This window comes from Cibotium barometz, chromosome 57 (assembly GCF_041138505.1).
Source record: "Cibotium barometz isolate CiBa-2024 chromosome 57, ASM4113850v1, whole genome shotgun sequence".
Taxonomy (NCBI): domain Eukaryota; kingdom Viridiplantae; phylum Streptophyta; class Polypodiopsida; order Cyatheales; family Cibotiaceae; genus Cibotium; species Cibotium barometz.
Genome location: NC_141102.1, coordinates 670,482 through 689,175, shown reverse-complemented (window position 1 = coordinate 689,175; position 18,694 = coordinate 670,482). Strand labels below are relative to the sequence as shown.

General features: G+C 42.3%; 1 protein-coding gene across 4 annotated transcripts in view; it reads right to left on the bottom strand.

Annotated features, from left to right (window-relative positions):
• The window catches only part of LOC147606294 (zinc ion binding protein), a 51,375-nt gene extending 34,729 nt beyond the window's left edge, over positions 1 to 16,646 (bottom strand). For 2 of the 4 annotated variants that reach the window (XR_015264994.1, XM_086792193.1), the window contains exons 1-3: positions 14,987 to 16,644; positions 14,821 to 14,876; positions 14,266 to 14,532 (exon numbers count right to left, since the gene is read on the bottom strand). Coding sequence is in view for 3 of the 4 variants with exons in the window: in XM_086792193.1 (XP_086648319.1) it covers positions 14,266 to 14,532; positions 14,821 to 14,876; positions 14,987 to 16,622 (1,959 nt within the window). In the remaining variant the exon portion in view is untranslated. Of the gene's footprint in view, positions 1 to 14,265; positions 14,533 to 14,820; positions 14,877 to 14,986 lie in introns of all 4 variants that reach the window. The other 2 variants (XM_086792192.1, XM_086792194.1) reach the window with 2 other exon arrangements.
• Positions 16,647 to 18,694: the final 2,048 nt, after the last annotated feature.

The following is an 18,694-nucleotide window of genomic DNA, read 5'->3' as shown; positions in this document are numbered from 1 at the left end:
ATGGAATTTCTCCCGACCCCGCAAAGATCCAAGCAGTCGTAGAATGGCCAGAACCCAAGACAGTAAAGGAAGTCAGAGGATTCCTAGGATTAACCGGATGGTATAGGATCTTTATACACAGGTATGCTCAGATAGCATCCCCTTTAACCAATCTTCTCAAGAAGAGGGCCCTTTTTTTCAGTGGACTGCAATGTGTGAGAGTGCCTTTGATAAACTGAAGACAGCCTTAGTAACCAACCCTGTCCTTAAGTTACCAGATTCCTTTGAGGTAGTTACTAATGCCAGTGGGTTTGCCTTAGGCGGTGCTCTTATGCAGGAAGGTCATGCAGTGGCCTATGAATCCAAAAAACTCAGAACACATGAGAGAAATTATGCTGTCCATGACTTGGAGTTACTCTCAGTAGTTTATGCTCTAAAGTTGTGGAGACATTATCTTTTGGACAGAGGTTCACCTTGATGACAGATCATAAAATGTGGTGGCAAATGCGCTCAGCAGAAAAGCCTCCTTACTTGCAATTACAGTGGTGTCAAATCCATTGATTAGTGAAGCGAAGGAGAAAATCATGCAGGACAAATTCTTTGCCCCTATTACTACCCTTCTAATACAGGAAAGCAAGACTTCTCAAGAAATGAGTCGAGTTCTTGGGTACAAATTGAATGAAGGATGCATGTATTATAATAATCGGCTGTGTATCCCCAATGATGAGGGAATAAAGAGAAGAATTCTGAGAGAAGCCCATGATAGCCTGATAGCTGGACATCCAGGGTTTATAAAAACTTATATGTCTATGAAGAAAAGCTTCTTCTGGCCAGGACTCAAAAAGGATGTACTTGATCATGTGCGAAAATGCTTAATGTGTGAGAGAGTCAAGGCAAAGAGAGTCTCAAGATGCCAGGGAAACTGTAGCCTCTAGACATTTCACAAATGAAGTGGGAATGTATCAGTATGGACTTTATCACTGGATTACCTTCAGTGCAATCACGTTACAACTCCATTTTTGTGGTAGTTCACAGGCTAACCAAAGTTGCCCATCTGATTCCAGTGAAAGAAACATACACTACAGTGGATGTTGCCCAAGTTTTCCTTAAAGAGATCTTCAGATTGCATGGCTTATCCAGGAGGATAGTAAGTGACAGAGATCCCAAATTCACATCGAAATTCTAGACTGCATTCTTCGAAGCAGTAGGAACTTTCTTGGATCTCAGCACAGCCTATCACCTCGAAACAGATGGCCAAACTGAAAGAGTGAATCAGGTAATAGAAGATATCCTTCGGTCATGCTGCGACAAGGAATCCAAGAAGTGGTTAAGCCATTTGCATCTGGTCGAATTTGCTTACAATGCTTCTTATCATCGAAGCATTGGGATGAGTCCTTTCAAAGCTTTGTATGGGCAAGATTGCCTTACACAGTTGACTTGGTCTGACCCATTGATCAAAGTCGAAATATCCAGACAAATGCTTGATGACATGGACCAGCAAATGCAATCAATCCGTAAAGATATAAAGGCAGCCCAAGATAGACAAAAGCAGTACGCAGATAAAAAGAGATCAGAGAGAGTTTGAAGAATCAGATATGGTCTTCATTCGAGTACGACCAAAGAGAAGTTCTTTATCTTTAGGGAAGTACAAGAAGCTCTCTCCCAGATACTGTGGGCCATATACTGTTATAAAGAAAGTGGGCGATCTAGCCTACAAACTTCTTCAGCCTCCCCATCTCAAGGTACATAATGTATTCCATGTGAATTTGCTTAAGAAATATGTACCCAGCCAGAGCCACATGCTTGATAATGAACAATTGATCTCTTCGACTCAAGACTAGATAGTACTCTAACTTGAGGAAATCCTTGACGTTCGGGAGAAGATTCTCAAGAGCACAGTCCTCAGAGAATTTTTAGTAAAGTGGAAGTTCTTCCCTCTAGAAGACGCCACCTGGCAGAAAGAGAAGAGTTGGCGAAAAATTACCCCCACTTTGCGAGATGAGGACATCTCACGTTTTTCAAGTAGGAGAGGATGTAAGATTCCTCCTTAGCCTGAATAATGAATAAGCCTTTACTTCAATCTCCTATAATCATTTCTTGTTTCTGAATACAAGAAAATATTCTTTTTCCTTGTTTTTGTCTAGAGAAAAGAAAAATTCTAGAGAGTGGTAATTCAATATTGAGATATTTTTAGATATATAAATTCTACAAATATCAAAAATATATTTTTTTAAAACAAAAAATTAAAATAAATTCTCCAAGGTGCATTAGGAATCAATTAAAAATGATTTAAAAGACCTTAGCCTAAGGATCAAGATTTTCTGAAATTTTTGGTTTATGGTCCAATTAAGGTTCCTATGGACCAATAAGATTAATCCAAGTGTTGGAATGAGATAAATCCAATGAATTAAAAAAAAAACCCAAAAATGAGTAAATGCCTATATAAGATGAAGAGTTGACTGAGTACAAGGTTTATTAGTTAAAAACTATAAGATATTACTAAAAAAATGAGATATTTAAGAGTAATCATACAATTTTAACACCTTGGTAAGGAAAGGGGAAGACTTCAAGGAGGCACCTATTTCACACATGTGAATGAGTTTTAAATTCAAAAATATTAAGATATTTTTATCTCTCCTCTCTCTTGGATCAAACTGAATCAAAATGGGAGCTAAACTGATCCAAATCTTGTCCAAATTCAGCCAAACTGAACCTAAAAAATTTTAGAACTTAGTTAGACTCAGTTAGTGACCTCCCTCACTTATAAATAGACCCTCATTCTTTTATATTCTCATCTGTGAACTAGACCATGCCAGTATTACGTTAAAATAAGTATACTTTCTATTATCTCCTAAAAATCCTCTACATTTTGAAGAGATTGGAGCTTCTCTCTCTCTTCAACCTTCCTTGGAACTTTCCTCTCAACATACTAACCAATTGATTGGTTGGGGGCTTCTTCTAAGAATAGAGAAGCAAGCAAAACAAGAGATAATTGATTGGTTGGGGGCTTCTTCTAAGAATAGAGAAGCAAGCAAAACAAGAGATAAGATGTGACTTTATGGTTTTTTCTTTAATCTTCTAAATGTTTTTCACTTCTCAACCCCTCTCAAGCTTGAGAAGTATTCAAATGAATGGTTTTTCAATGCAAATGAAGCTCTCCAAGAAATTCTGATGAATTATCACAAAAAGTTTACATTTATGCTTAATTAGGATGTTTTTTAAGTATATATCTCTCTCCCCCAAAGAATGGTCATTCCTATGACCAATTCTCTATTCAAATGATACTTCACATGGAGCAATTCTTAATTCTAAAAACAAACTCTATACTAGTCAAGCTAGAGACTAAAGAAATGGCTTTTTAATACTTTTATGTTGAAGGCACTCAAGGATTAGGGTTAGGGTTTACAGAAAGCAATCAGGCATGGAAACCAAGGAGGAGGAGTGAACACGACTGTTGTATACTTCAATGAATAAAAATCAAGTACAAGCCACATGATAGTGACCCCTAAAGGATAAGTGTTCACATGTCCGGCCATAAATGTGCCGGGTGGACCAAAACACTTATAAACTGCATATAAGTGAAACTGAACTAAACTGGGGGAAAAAACCTCCACTAACTGAAGTAAAAAGTGCCCCAGTAACCTACTGATGATCACTAGCACTCCTCTGGGTGCATACACAGCATAAAACCCAACATATGTTACATAAAATATGATAAAATTATGATTTAGATCCATAAATTGGATCTATTGATAGTTAATCTATCATAAGTGTATTACTAAGTCTTATGCTTTTTAAAATTATTAAAAATTATCAATAGTAAACGCGAGCTATGACAAAATTTTTAGAAATTAATACATAAATTATTTTTATGCATAATGTGAAAAGAGAACTTCCTACCATATTCTAGAATTAGTCAGCCTATGTTAAATGAATAATTCTCATCATATTCATGAAAAATTAATTTTTAATGTTTATGCGTAAATGATTAATTTAAAAAAAGATAAATTTTTAGTAAATTCATTCTTATGCAAAAAGAAGTATTCCCATGATAATGGAGATCCATGTATTCTAATGGAGAAAGAAAATTTTAGAATATTAAATTAATGAATATTTTATTTAAAATTAAAAAATTTAGATAAATTATTTTATGCATGAATAAATTTAAATGATAAAAGAGGAATTCAATCATTTAAATGAAAAAAGTAAAATTCTTGTCATATTTGGATTAATGGATATTTTTATTTAATTTTAAAAAAAATAATTAAATTTATTTTTATGCATAAGAAAAATTTAAAGATAAAAGAGGAATTACCTTCATATTTAGAATTTAATCATTTAAATAGTAAAAGTGAAATTCTTGGGATATTTGGAATATTGAATATTCTTATTTAATTTAAAGAGAAATTTTAGATAGATTTATTTTATGATAAAAGAGGAATTCCCATGACATTTGGATTGCACTCATTAAATGAGAAAAAGAAGAATTTTCATGATATTTAAGTAAAGAAAGATTCGAATTAATTTTTTGTATCAAAAGATGAATTTTCACCAAAATTCCACCTAGAGAATTAAGGTTGAGAAATTAAGTGATAGAAAGAAAATCCTTGGATAATTTATGTGGTTAAATCACTAAATTGGTATTTATCCAAAAATATATGTTTATCTAAAGAAAATCCTTGGAATCAAAGCTATGACTAAACCAATGATTTTGGTTGGACTACGAGAGGGACGGACAGTAAACCTACTTGTCTATTTCTCGATCTGAATCAAGCAAAAACTTCGTGACCAATTTCAGTTCCTAAATACAAAGAATAGACTACCGTTGAATTAAACTAGTTTTCCTTGACCGAAATCACCAAGAATCTAGTTGGACAATCAATCAAATGATGGGTAGATTATCCTGATGAGAGATCAAGGATTCTCATTATGAAATTGGGAATTAAGGAAAAATGTGTTTTGTAGAACCAATCTCAAACTGGGAATTTTACTTGCATAGAACCTCTATTTTTCATTTAAAGGACCGTTTTATGCCAGAATGCTGGAGGAAGCATTTGGCATGTGTTTTACTAAGAGTAGGTTCGTTGCAAACAGCTGGTGGGGAGTTGTGAGGGACGTTGCTTGTGGCAAAGCCTGCCGAGATCTTGACCAACCTCCGTACGGTTAAAATGGTGTGCTTCCGGTACGATGAGCGAGGACCGACGAAGCGGTCCCTGAGTGAAGTGCTAGGACACCTAAGTAGGATCCTAGAGGATTCTGACCAGGTGATACACGGGCTCGCGGTTGCTAGGACAACCATGCGTGCGTTGAGAAAGATTTGGATGGACTAAAAGGAAAGATTTTTGTGAATCAAATTTTGATATTGAATCTCGTTGGTTGGCCAGCTGGTCTTCAACGGAGAGTCCAGATGACCTATTTTGTAACACAATGGACTCAGAATTTTGGAGGATGATCATCAGTAATATTATGATTTCTATTGAAGGATTGTTTTAAAGACAACCGAATCTGTTATAAATGGCAATTTCATATTGGGTGTGTGTGTGGAATGCCTACCTTAATTTTTGCATGAAACGCCAGCTAGGGAGCCTGGAAACTCTTTTCCTCGATACCCAGGCAAAACACAACCAAATCTTCATAAAGGAATCCCACCAATACAGTGGTCGGGTGGTTGGCTAACCCATGGGCCGATTAGGGTTAGGCTGGATTGGAGGATTCCTGCGATACCATTAAGATAGGATTAGTTACGTTAGTTAGATTAAGTCCTGAGAAGACCCTTGTTCTATGGGAGGGAATCAGCGGCTGTGTCTCGTTAAAGGAGGAAAAAAGCGGTGATTCTATGGACCAAGTGCAAGTCCCTTCTTTGATCTGACCACGTGACTTCACGTTCGGTCGGGTCAGTTTGAATAGTTAAGACTTTGACCCGTTAGATTAACTCTCCCGTTCGAAGATTTTCCCTAGAGGAATTGCCCGTGCCTTCCGGGCAAGGAAAGTTTTTCCGAGCTCGGTTTCGGAGGAACCGCCGGACTAGTCTCTTGTCCGGACATCCGTGTGTGAGGCCCCGAGTGTGAATCCCTGCCTCGCGCAGGAGGCTGACGCTGCTTCCGCCGCGAGTGCCCTCGGAGGGGGCACCGCAGAGGTGGGCGGGGATGTCACAGCACAAAACTGATTCCCGTCCATGTGATACAAGATGACTGACCCTTTCAAATGGGACACTCGCCTGGCCACATGTGAACATGGTATAAATCCGGCCGCTCTACGGAGTGACAGTCCCATACAAGTGGCTCCAGAAATGGAGATGGACCAAATGGTGGCACAATGCTTCACCTATCGCGAAATCACTAGCATTTGTCTCGACCACAAATGGTCTACTAGCATCCAACAAGGCCAATACACGTGCTTCCTTCACCTTAAACTTGAGAGCTCGAGAAGCCTCATCAAGCTTCTCGTTCCAAGAGATCCGGCTATTGGCCTTTCGTCCTCTACCCCTACGGAGGTCCATGAAAGGTATAGGTAACTACAAATAATCCCTCACCGACTTCTTAAGAAAGACAGTGAATCCCAAAAATGCTCGAAGTTGCTTCACAGCCTGAGAAACCAGCCAATCCAAAACATTATGTATCCGCTCAAGATCTATGTTCTGATAGAATGTGCAACGGAAGAAGGGAAAGTTCAAACACAGGAGAGAGAGAGAGAGAGAGAGAGAGGAAACACAGGTGAGAACCTGCTCTCAATATCATCACCAAAAGAAATACATGTCCCGAGCGAGAGGGGAGAACCTCGTAAGTGAGGGACTACAACTAGACAAGCTAGGCAAGCAATGAAATATGAGGAAGGCATGCCGGCTACATATACCTCTACATGAAGGCAGCCGACTGGTGATAAATATCTCGACGACTTGGAAAAATACCCAGGACCATAAATGGAGAATAAATATGGGTAAAATACATGTGAGGGGTGACCAGCCCCTCAGACTAACATGGTCAGCCCTAGAGGCTAAAATAGGACACCAAATAGGAAGCCAGCAAGTAGGGGATGATATCTAACACCCTCTCTCAGCACCGGATGCTGAGCAAACTCCAAGAAGCCAGAGACGCCGTCCTCGATCAACGATGAAAGACTGCAGAAACATGTACCAAGAAAGCTCCACAAGCAATCTCCTTAGCAACTCAGCTACAAAAGCAACAGAACAAGCTGCCAGGTACACCACTCCTCTAGAAGAAAACAACCATATAAGCTGCAACATGCTGCTCCAAATAATGGTTCCAAACCTAAGTGTAAGAACACTCCCCAAAGTCGAATGTCGTGTATCCAACCTGGAGAAGGTATGAAAAACCTCATAACCAACCAAGATCAGATCCTGTATATAATCAATCCTGGGAGAAGCAAACTGCTTCTCAATGGAACCCTCAAAAGAAATAGAGTAACTCTGTACCAAGAGTAGCCAAATGCTATATAAAAGCATCCTCTGAAAAGGTCGGTGTAATATGCGGAAGCTTCGGAGAAGGATCGGTACTTCAAAACTCAGAAATCAGCACTCTTTTCGCGACGGAATTAATGCATAAACTGAAAGGAGATGTGCAGAAAATAGAGAGAGAAGGGGGAGATGGAGAGGACACAATATTGGGTCCCAATTACCCTCTGTAGGGCCCCCACCACGGATGGTGTATTTGCTTTATTAGAATGATGTAAATCTGAAAACAAATACAGAAAACTTGACCTTTTCTTGGCTGGAAAATCCTGCCCTTGACCTTCAGAAGTCCACCCCTTTGCTTGGCAATCTCCTTCGCTTGACTGGCCCTTGATTGGCTTGAGCACTTGGTGAAAACTGAGATGAAAGATGGGATTATGGCCTCCACTATTTATACTCCTCCTCAGGAGCAGTCGGCCAGTTGAAAATCAGGCTGTCCCACGACTGGTGGAAATTCAGCAATAAATGCTGAATTAAATCTCAAAAAATACTGCCTTTTTTTCCTAACAGGCTGAAAGTAATGCACCTGCTTCTGATTGGCTGGACACCACTTTTGTCCACAATCCCAAGAGCGGAGGCAGGCAAGACAGGTGGCAAGTTGAGTGCTGAGGAGCTTTCTCAGTACAAGAAGGAGGGTAGATGTTTCTTTTGTCACACAAAAGGACATACTTCTCGGGATTGTCCGAAGAAGCCTCCAAAGGCCGCCGCCGCCTCCACAACTGTCCCACACAAACCCCAGCGGCGGCTACCCCTAGTTCTTCAACCCCCGGTGCTTCAGTTGGAGCAATTATTAGCCGGGAGCTCGAAGATAAGCAGAAGGGCGCCCATGACCAGTATGAGCGCAACGAATTGCTCAAGTCCTTTGGCTACATAGGTGGCCAGAGAGTCGTCGTCTTGTTTGGCAGCGGCAGCACGGAGGATGTGGTCACGGAACAGGCCGCTAGGCGTGCCCGTTTCGAGTTGACTCCGGTGGACAAACAGGTGGAGGGTTTTAGCACAGGTATGACAACGAGCGTCAAGTATGAAGCTCTAGGTGCTAAATTAGTGATTCAGGGCATCAAGTTTGTGCGTGACTTTATGGTTGCCCCTCTTGTAGGAGCAGACATAATTTTGGGTATCCAGTGGTTTCACAAGTTTCTTCCTGATGTCAAGTGGGACAAGCACACGTTTCAAATCAATTGGAATGTGTCGAACACCCCGGTGACCATTAAGTGTGAGCCAGGTATTCCAAACTTTCCGCTCATAAGCCACTTACAGGCTAAGCGAGCAGTCAGAAAAGGTGCACAGTGTGCGATGATTTACATCCAGACAGCCCAGACGGTGGCCAGTGCTTCCGAGAAGTACTCAGTCCTCCATGAAAAGTTCCAGAAGATTTTTCTTCGGGACAGTCTCCCTCCCCAGCTCCCTCCGTCCAGACCGGAGGATCACAGGATTGACCTCCTCCCAGGCTCGGAACCCCCGAGCAAGTTTCCGTATCGCCTTTCTAAGGCAATGGAATCGGAGTTGGATCGCCAACTCCAAGAATTGTTGCAAGCTGGCTTCATCCGCCCCTGCGTGTCGCCATTTGCAGCACCGATCTTGTTTGTTAAGAAGAAAGATGGGTCTTCTTGGTTGTGTGTCGATTATCGTGCACTCAACAAGCTGACGAGCAGATTCCCGATGCCTCGAATTGACTATATTCTCGAGAGGCTGAATGGGACCATCCACTATCTGTGTGGGAGACTTCCAGAGGCTTCCGGAGGCTAAAAACCAACCGTCCTTCGAGGGACAGGAGTCACTCCGAAAGGGGTAGTCCACCGGCGTCTAAAAACCAACCACACGAGCGAAAAAATTTTCTGGTTTTCTTTGCTGAATCTTTGTCCTTGAAGTAGGCTCTGATACCACTGTAATATGCGGAAGCTTCGGAGAAGGATCGGTACTTCAAAACTCAGAAATCAGCACTCTTTTCGCGACGGAATTAATGCACAAACTGAAAGGAGATGTGCAGAAAATAGAGAGAGAAGGGGGAGATGGAGAGGACACAGTATTGGGTCCCAATTACCCTCTGTAGGGCCCCCACCACGGATGGTGTATTTGCTTTATTAGAATGATGTAAATCTGAAAACAAATACAAAAAACTTGACCTTTTCTTGGCTGGAAAATCCTGCCCTTGACCTTCAGAAGCCCACCCCTTTGCTTGGCAATCTCCTTGGCTTGACTGGCCCTTGATTGGCTTGAGCACTTGGTGAAAACTGAGATGAAAGATGGGATTATGGCCTCCACTATTTATACTCCTCCTCAGGAACAGTCGGCCAGCTGAAAATCAGGCTATGTCCCACGACTGGTGGAAATTCAACAATAAATGCTGAATTAAATCTCAAAAAATACTGCCTTTTTTTCCTAACAAGCTGAAAGTAATGCACCTACTTCTGATTGGGCTGGACACCACTTTTGTCCACAATCCCAAGGCTGGGCTGCCCCATACATGCCCTACAGCCATCTAAAGGCTGTATGCTCCTGAAAATAGCCTTATCTTTGCCCTAGGGCTGTCCCACAGCCCTTCCATGGCTGGTGGGTCCAGCCTGGGCCTTCCTAACCCTCATGGGGATGGTTTTCACACCATTCCCATGCCCATACTAAGCTCCTGGGTAGCCCTATGGGCTGGCCCCTTGTCCTAAACATAATTTACTCAGTGATCTGACATCCGGTACCATACCAGATACACAGAACCACTGACATCATTCTAGAGAGAGACTCACAGCGCGGACTGGCATTGTTTCATGTGCAGGACAGTGCACACCTGACCTTAGACTCCTGTGCAGGACAATGCACACCTGACCTCGGACATCTGAGATGGATCCCTGGCTGACTCGTCGTCCCGGACTGGGCTCACATGGGACCAGTTCACCATCCCCAGGTCCTGCACCTTCTGTACAGAAATGTCTACGTGGCATCCAAGTGCGGGATGCACGTGACAATCGGCATCACAAGATGTAAAGACTCTGTAGAAAAGATGGGGTCCATCTGCTCAAACTCCATAACATGAGTTGCCCAATGCTGTACATAAGGACATGCCACTGAGGTGGGCATCGCAACATGAAAGGACTCCACATCCCCCTCTGAAAAAAAAATATCGTCGGACTAATATAAGTCCAACCTGATTCTGATCCAAATCCAGAAAACTATGACAGTACCACTGTGCCCCAAGCACGGTTAGCAACCACAGACCATCCTCCAAAACAACAAGCCAGTAGAACTGGCAAGGGGAGGGGTATCCTCAGAAGCATCACAAAGGGAGGCAAAGGTAGACTCCTCACAATGAGGAAGGGAAGCACGAATATAGACTGCAATGATAGCAGAAGACTGTTCCAGAAGTAGAACCAGATCCCAAGAATCAGCTACACATAAAGGATCCATGTGAAAAGATCACACCGCAAAAGGGCAAAACACCCTCCTTGTTCTGCAAATACTGCAAAGAACACAAGCTCGGACAAAATAAACTCTGCTCGGGATCTCTGAAAAGATCACTGCTCTCCTCCAAATAAATGTAAACTCCTGTCAAAGAAGAAAGTCTCCACAGATACAACACAGCTCCCGAAACTGATCCTCAAGTGAAGTAGCTAGAGAAAGGCCCCCTCTGAGTGTAGAAAACTCCTGTGGGAAGCAAAATGCAGCCAAAACACTGCTATCCAGCAAAAAATAGCACTCCACCGCCAACAAAAGGCAAGGAACATGTAGAAACCGGGAAACCGTGCAGGCCAGGAACAAAACACAGGTATAGATGCTCCAAAATCAGCAAAACGCTGACTGAAAACTGAAATTCAGAATCCTCCTCAAGTACCAAACTGCCTCCAAAGCCACAATCCAATCAAGAAACCCCCTCTGCAAGTGATCTGTGTCCATTGGGGAAGAAAACGCAGCAAAACAAGGGCTACAAACCTGAAAATTCAGGCCAACCAGTGTCCACACCTCCTATGAAGAAAACTGCTGAAGAGAAGGTACCTTCGGGTCCAACAGATGAAGTCCAAGTGAAGGTAGAGCTACCAGCAAAATCGGTTCAAAAAAACGCAACAACCATGGCTGCAAATCTAAAAACGCACAGGTATAAAGGGCTGAATATGGAAACACTGAAGCCTCAGACCAAGAACTGCTGCAGAGAACAATCAGGGGGTGGGAGGGATGGCACAAGATAACCAGAAAGGATAGGCAAAAGGGAGCCCAGAGAGCTCCAAGATCAAGGCTGGGAAAGCAAGCCCAAACAGGCAAAAAATGCAGCCTTTTTGGGACAGCTATGTTGCTATCCAGACTTGAAAAAAAACGCCTGAGAACCCCTGCAAGGTGCCACCAAGAAGGACAGGTATGCTGTCCAGAAAAAAACAGCCTTGTCAAGCTGCCAAGAAGGCTGAAATCTGACGCCTTGAAGAGAGGAAACTGCAGCCCACTTAATGGGTATCAATCAGCCCTTGAAGAAACGCAAGCTTCAAGGCATGAACACAAAAACGCAGATCTGTCCATGGGCAAAAAAAGCACAGATATGAAGAGGTATAGGAGGGAGCATCCAACGCTGAAAATCACTGGCGCTCTAATACCATGATAGAATGTGCAGCAGAAGAAGGGAAAGTGGAAACACGAGAGAGAGAGAGAGAGAGAGAGAGAAAGAGAGAGAGAGAGGAAACACAGGTGAGAACCTGCTCTCAATATCATCACCAAAAGGAATACATGTCCCGAGCAAGAGGGGAGAACCTCGTAAGTGAGGGACTACAGCTAGACAAGCTAGGCAAGCAATGAAATATGAGCGAGGCATGCCGGCTATATATACCTCTACATGAAGGCAGCCGACTGGTGATAAATATCTCCACGACTGGGAAAAATACCCAGGACCATAAATGGGGAATAAATATGGGTAAAATATATGTGAGAGGTGACCAGCCCCTCAGACTAACATGGTCAGTCCTAGAGGCTAAAATAGGACACCAAATAGGAAGCCAGCAAGTAGGGGATGATATCTAACATGTCCATCCGATCTCGAGAAATCCAATGTCCTAGGTATATGAGCTCTCTTTTGAAGAACTCACATTTCCCATACTTGGCATACAACTTCTCCTAAGTACAACTGTATATCATGATATCATCTAGAAACACAACCACAAATTTCCCTAAATAATCTTGAAAGAGATCATTCATCATCTGCTAGACAGTAGCAAGAGCATTCATGAGCCCAAAAGCTAACATGAGAAACTTGTAATGGCCATACCGCGTGTGGAATCATGTCTTAAAGACGTCTTCCTCAGCTATCCGTATCTAGTGATAACCAGTATGAAGGTCAATCTTCGAAAAACAGGAAGCTCCCTACAACCTATCAATCAAATCATCCGCTTTGGGAAGGGGATATCTATTCTTGATCGTAACTTTATTCAACTTTTGTATAGTTGACACACATTCTCCAACTTCCGTCCTTCTTGTCCTTCAGAAGTACCAATGCCCCCCAAGGAGATTTACTCTTATGAATCTATTGCATCCTGAGATATCCCGACGACTCTTAGGTAATGTCATCCTCTTTCAGTTGGCTCATCCTGTAAGGCGCAATGTTCACAAGCTAAGAACCTGGAACTAACTCAATCTTATGATCAACCAAGCAACTAGGCGGAAGACTATGAGGTAACTCAGCTGGGAAAACATCAGCAAACTCTGTCCTAATGTTCTCTAAAGCCTATGTCTCCCATACATTAAGACTAACTGAATTAAACTCACAATTAGCATCAAATGACTACACACTGGTACACTTCATAATAAAAATCCTTTACTAAAGCTCAACTGAGTTTACAAGTGTAGAGGATGGGACATCAAAATCATCCTATAGACAAAACTGCACACCATCCATGACGAAAGATAACTTATGACCCTTCCAATCTATTTACACATCGTGGGTATGAAACCACTCTTTACCTAAAGTAACATCTACTCTATCCACATTCATAATCATGAAATCCGGCGGCTCCAAGTAGCTCTGTATAGTTTTAGGCAAAATTGAGACACTTGCCGATCCCAAAACTGTGTGCGTGACGGCATGTCGACATGATACTAGTGATCACTTGGTTGCATCTCCACTCCCAACTTCTGCACAAGCTTGGCATTCATGAAGTTGTGAGTACTCCCAGGGTCAAAAAGAATGTGTTCAATTTTTCCCACAACTGACCCGTACATCCATATTGGGTCCGTAAGACTATCTATCTTTCTTTCTCTCTCTCGGCTCCTCCCAAAAAGCTTGTAGAAGATGTGTAGAACGGGGAGAGAGGGGTCCTATCTCTAGAAAATGAAGATCAACTAAGTCAGCTGACTTTGTGTTCATTTGTGTTAGTTGCATTGACTTGTGTAACCTCCATTTTGCATTAACTGCATTCACACAGCCTCTTTCGTCCCTTTTTAAATTATGGCTTATAACGTGGACTAATTCTCTGCAAAATCGCAAACCTAATTCTAACTCATGTTTACCCTATACACGTCCTAAGTTATCTAGACACGTGCATCTAAGGACTTGTGCATGTGACACCATGTGTCCTGGTGAAATCGCTACACTTGACAGGTAAGGCCCACTCTAAAGCACTTCTCGTGTGCAGCCCATACCAAACCAATCAATGTATGGCCAAACCTGGCATGCCACAATTGGGTGCGTCTTTCACATGGGTGTGCCATCGATATACACAAGGAAGCAGCTGATTGAAGAAATCCAAGTATCAATGTGATCCATATTAGTTCAAATTTGTATTGCATGGTAAATTGGGGGCCAGTTTTGCCCATGCACATATAATTAACAGGCAGACCGCTTTATAAACTCATACCTGTAGAGACCACACCTTGATGGTTTTGTCACCACTACCACTGTATAAAAATCGATCTGCAGATAGTGCAAGAGATGCCACCCCCGAATAGCGCCAGTCTCGATGATGATGCCATTTGACAAGATAATCAACTGCAGAGGATTCCACCTCCCATACACACAATTCCCCCCCATAATCTCCACTTATGCAAAGAGAGGATTGTTGGTCGGGAGCCAGAGCCATCACCCTCTGAGAATGCCCTTTTAAGGATTTAATCAGTGTAGCGTCCTGTGACAAGAATTGCACTCTTGGTTAGGCAAAGCAAGCCAAAAGTCTGCCTATAAGTGTGTACACATGTAGGTAAGCAAACATCCAAGCATAAATAGTTCTATCCAGGTGCAAACAGTACATGCACGTGTCATGCAACAAAAAATATAGGCAGAGATGTGTAAGCGGATGAAAGCGTAGAGATAGTGATACTGATAGTTCACTGAAGCATAGGTTTTAGAGAACTGCCGATTAAGTGTGTTGACTCAAAAGAAAACAGTCAATTGGTCTAGGTACCAGAGCTCTTACTCTCAATGACCACACACATATGGTTTTATCAAAGGAAGCACTCAGTAGATGTTGCCCTGCATCATATTTGATAGTGCAATAGAGAAATCAGCACACAGTACAGCATAAAATTCGCCTCTAGTACTACAAGATTTCAAGCTAGTGTGTGTGATGAAGACAAACTCACCACATACAGCTAGACATGAAACATGGTCCGAATGTCCACCCAGAACATTTACTTTATGTGCCTCTGCGACATCATCTTTCAAAGGTCTAGATGACACCACAAGCTCACCTGGGGCTTGAGAACAAGATGTTCCTGCCCTGGAAATTGAAGTGCACCGATCTTCTGCAGCTACTCCTTCTCTAGTTGCATTAATGTTGCATCCAAGAGCCAGGCACCAAAAAGTTTCTGATGACCCGGCTCCTGCACCACAGCACATTTTAGAGTGCTTATTAAGGCCCACATTCGACAAAGTTTGGATGCAACCAAGGTGGTGCCATATTTCAGATATACAAGGCCTGTCCTCAGGTATATAAGCAAAACATCTGACCAGAAACTCTACAAAATGTATGGACGAATCACTAACAGATGAATCATGTTCAACAATGTCCACACTAATGCGTTGTCTCATCCATGCCTCTGCATATTGTGTGCCATTTACAGTTTTTTGAAGGTAATCTTGTAATGGAAGACCATCCCACGGTGTCTCGCCAAGGAGAAGATTACAAAGGAGACAAGCTAAAGTCCATGAATCTGTTTTGCAGGTAATGTTAGCTTTAGAAAAAGTACTAGATTCTCTCATAGCCTTTAGGAGCTCTGGACTGGCATAATGCACAGGGAATTTTTCAGGTGAGAGAGAAGGGTCACCGTTTGGGAGAGTTTCTGATGCTGCTGGGTCATCAGTTTTGATGCAATGTCTCAAAGATTTTCTTGCGCCTAAGAGGGAACCGATATCCAACCTAACGTGTAGGAATTCGCTACAACCCACACAATCGGGAGTGATTAGGCCAGCTATTACTTGGTCGTTGTGTAAACCCATAAAAATCTCGCAAACTTCCATCCCTCTCTTCAAAAAGGCATTGGTCAGTTTGAGGCCAGCTACTTCCCTTGGAATTCCAGCCGGCTCCCCCCACGGGACAAGGGCTTTGTACACCAGGTATAGGCGCCTCTCTGCATCCATCCAGAAGCCAAAGACCCCTTCCTGCAGCCTTACCAAGTGAAGCAAGTCCTTAGTTTCATGCCTCGTCAACGACTCCAAAGTCGATCTCACCTTCTGCCGATAATCCAAGCCTCTGCCGCCCTTTAGATTCGGCCACATCGCCTCTACAGACAGGAATGTGGCTGGACACACGCTTTCTAAGTTTTCCTCGCCACGGCAGAGGAAAACTTGCCCTGCAGGAGGATGAGAGGTCTCTGCACAGTTCTGCGGAATAATCCACCTGCAGAGCTCCGAAATAGATGCTTCGTAAACGAAGGAAGGTCCTTTGCCATACGGTCGACATCTGGGAAGGCGAGCTTCTTCCACTTGGTGAGTTTGGGACTCTCTCGCTAAAGCGCCCGCTTTGATAAAGCGCAGAAGCTCAATGTTCTTTGGGAGGCCGTTGACGAGCTTGGAGCGTTGGTTGCATTCGGGGCAGCGCAGCAGGGACGGTCGCGATCGCTGCTGCCCATCATAATGGTCATTGGCTTGCGCGAGGCTGGAGATGCAGTGGTCGCACAGCGAGTGGCCGCAGAAGAGCACGCGGGGGATGATCAGAGACTCATCGTAAGCTTGCAAGCAGACCGCGCACTCTGGAACGCCTTCTTCGTCCCTCTCCATAAAAATTGTGTTGTGTATGTGTGTGTGTGGGGGTGTGTACGCACACAAAAGTCACCGGTTTAAATATGCAACACACCCGGAAAGTGCGAGACACTTAACGGATTTACCAATGCAAGAAACGAGCACATTGTGGGATGAATTATACCAACGGTTCTTGAGCGAGGAAGCTTGGAGGATACTCAGGGAGCACCCCTCAAACATGGCACTCCTATGCACAATTCCTGTACGGTAACTCCTATATCCATCTTCTCTTGCGCCTTCAGGATCTAGGGATCACGTGTCACATGCTTTGGGGTATCATCACCTTATATGAGCCAGTCATTGGACGAGTGAGATGCCTAGGATGATTATCATAGTAGATTTTAAGCACCATTAGGCTCAAACAAGGCTGCCCACTGTCCCCACCCTCTTCGGCCTTGGAGGAGGCCTACACATTAGTCTCCAATTTACTATATATAGATGATATTGTTCTTATTCCGAAGGCTCTCTAGAGGCACTTGGATGCTCTACACAACAACTTCTATGCCTTTCAGTTACCCTTGGGTAAAACCACGGCTGTGGTCTTTAATACATCCTACCCCATTGCATTCAAGATAAAGTTCACCTACATGGGCATCCAATGGAGATTGTGCGATCATATGTATACTACCTTGAGATCACCTTTTCCTCGACAAAGGCTAGAGGATACGTAGCCCTAGCCCTTATGGAGAGACAATGTTTCCCTACCCATTTCCAAGAGCCAAGGACAAAGCGTTTGCTTTTTGACACCCTAACACCCTTCTAGGTAGCACCAGATCTTTCAGGCAAATGGTAGCATAGAGCGGCACCAAGTTATGATGCTTTCCTACATGATCCACAGCAAACCATTGGTCCCACATTTGCCTATGGTAGTGGAGGCACTCTTCCAGACAATACATCCACTGCATTTGGGAGACATGCATCCCTCGTGACTTCCGAGTCTTGCATTACAATCATCCCAACAGCTCTAGTAGCCTAGGGACAACCCTTATGGTATTTTTACCATATATAAAATTTACATTAAAATTAATTTAAGAGCGTAATACATATGCTCGCAATGGCACTAGATTTTACTTTGTGTTATTTAATCACTTTTGATTCGTCTTGCCAATTTGGTAGTTTTCAAGCACGTATTGAGATGGGGTAAGTTTACTATCATCAATTTACCAAGCACTTTATGTTGTTACAAACGCCCCTGGCATGTAGCAAATTAGCAAAATAACGTATATAATTATTTGCCTTTAGTATTATGTGTAGATTTTCCAAGTTATCACGTTTTATTATTTTGATAATTAGCTTTTTACATTGGTTTAAGTTGGTGGATTTTTAAAATAAATGCTACCACCCCGATATGGCAATGTGGTAATGAGATATAGACATCATTAATTTTTGAAATGTTGTAAATATTTAAACCTTAGCTTGATTCTTTATATTTCAAAGTATAAACCGCTCCATTGAAAATAGTCTTATTTATGGTAGCAATTTGAGTTTTCATATTCTAATCTATCAGCATTTTCATGCTCTGAGTATGGAGCTTGAATATAGCACCATCGAGCAATTCCCAATTCAAATTGTATCATCGATTCCATCTCCAAATTGTTTACAATCAGATCGCAACTATATTCAGAACATCGGTCCAATCTTTCGATCATTATTAAGATATTTAGATCGCTGGATTTCGAGATTACATCTTATTCATGTCGCAAATTAAATGGATTGTTTAACGTTGAGATGGCCCATTTGTCATCCGGATCACCAATCTAACTGGATTCTACAGAGTGGGAAAAAAAAACAAGAAAAGACTTCATAACTGCCTTGTTTATATGCATCATGCATGTCCTTTGTTTTCTTATGTAAGTTTGTTGTTTTCTTGTTTAAAAAAAAATCAAGACCATAAAAATCCATAAAATTTCCAAAAATTATAAAATCATCATAAAAAGAGTTTTCACCGGATTTTGGCACTGGATAAGTGCTTATGCATTTTTTATTAGGTCAAATCATTGCTCAATCCTATTTTATCTCGTGTGTTGACATTAGGGAGTGGTACCAGATCA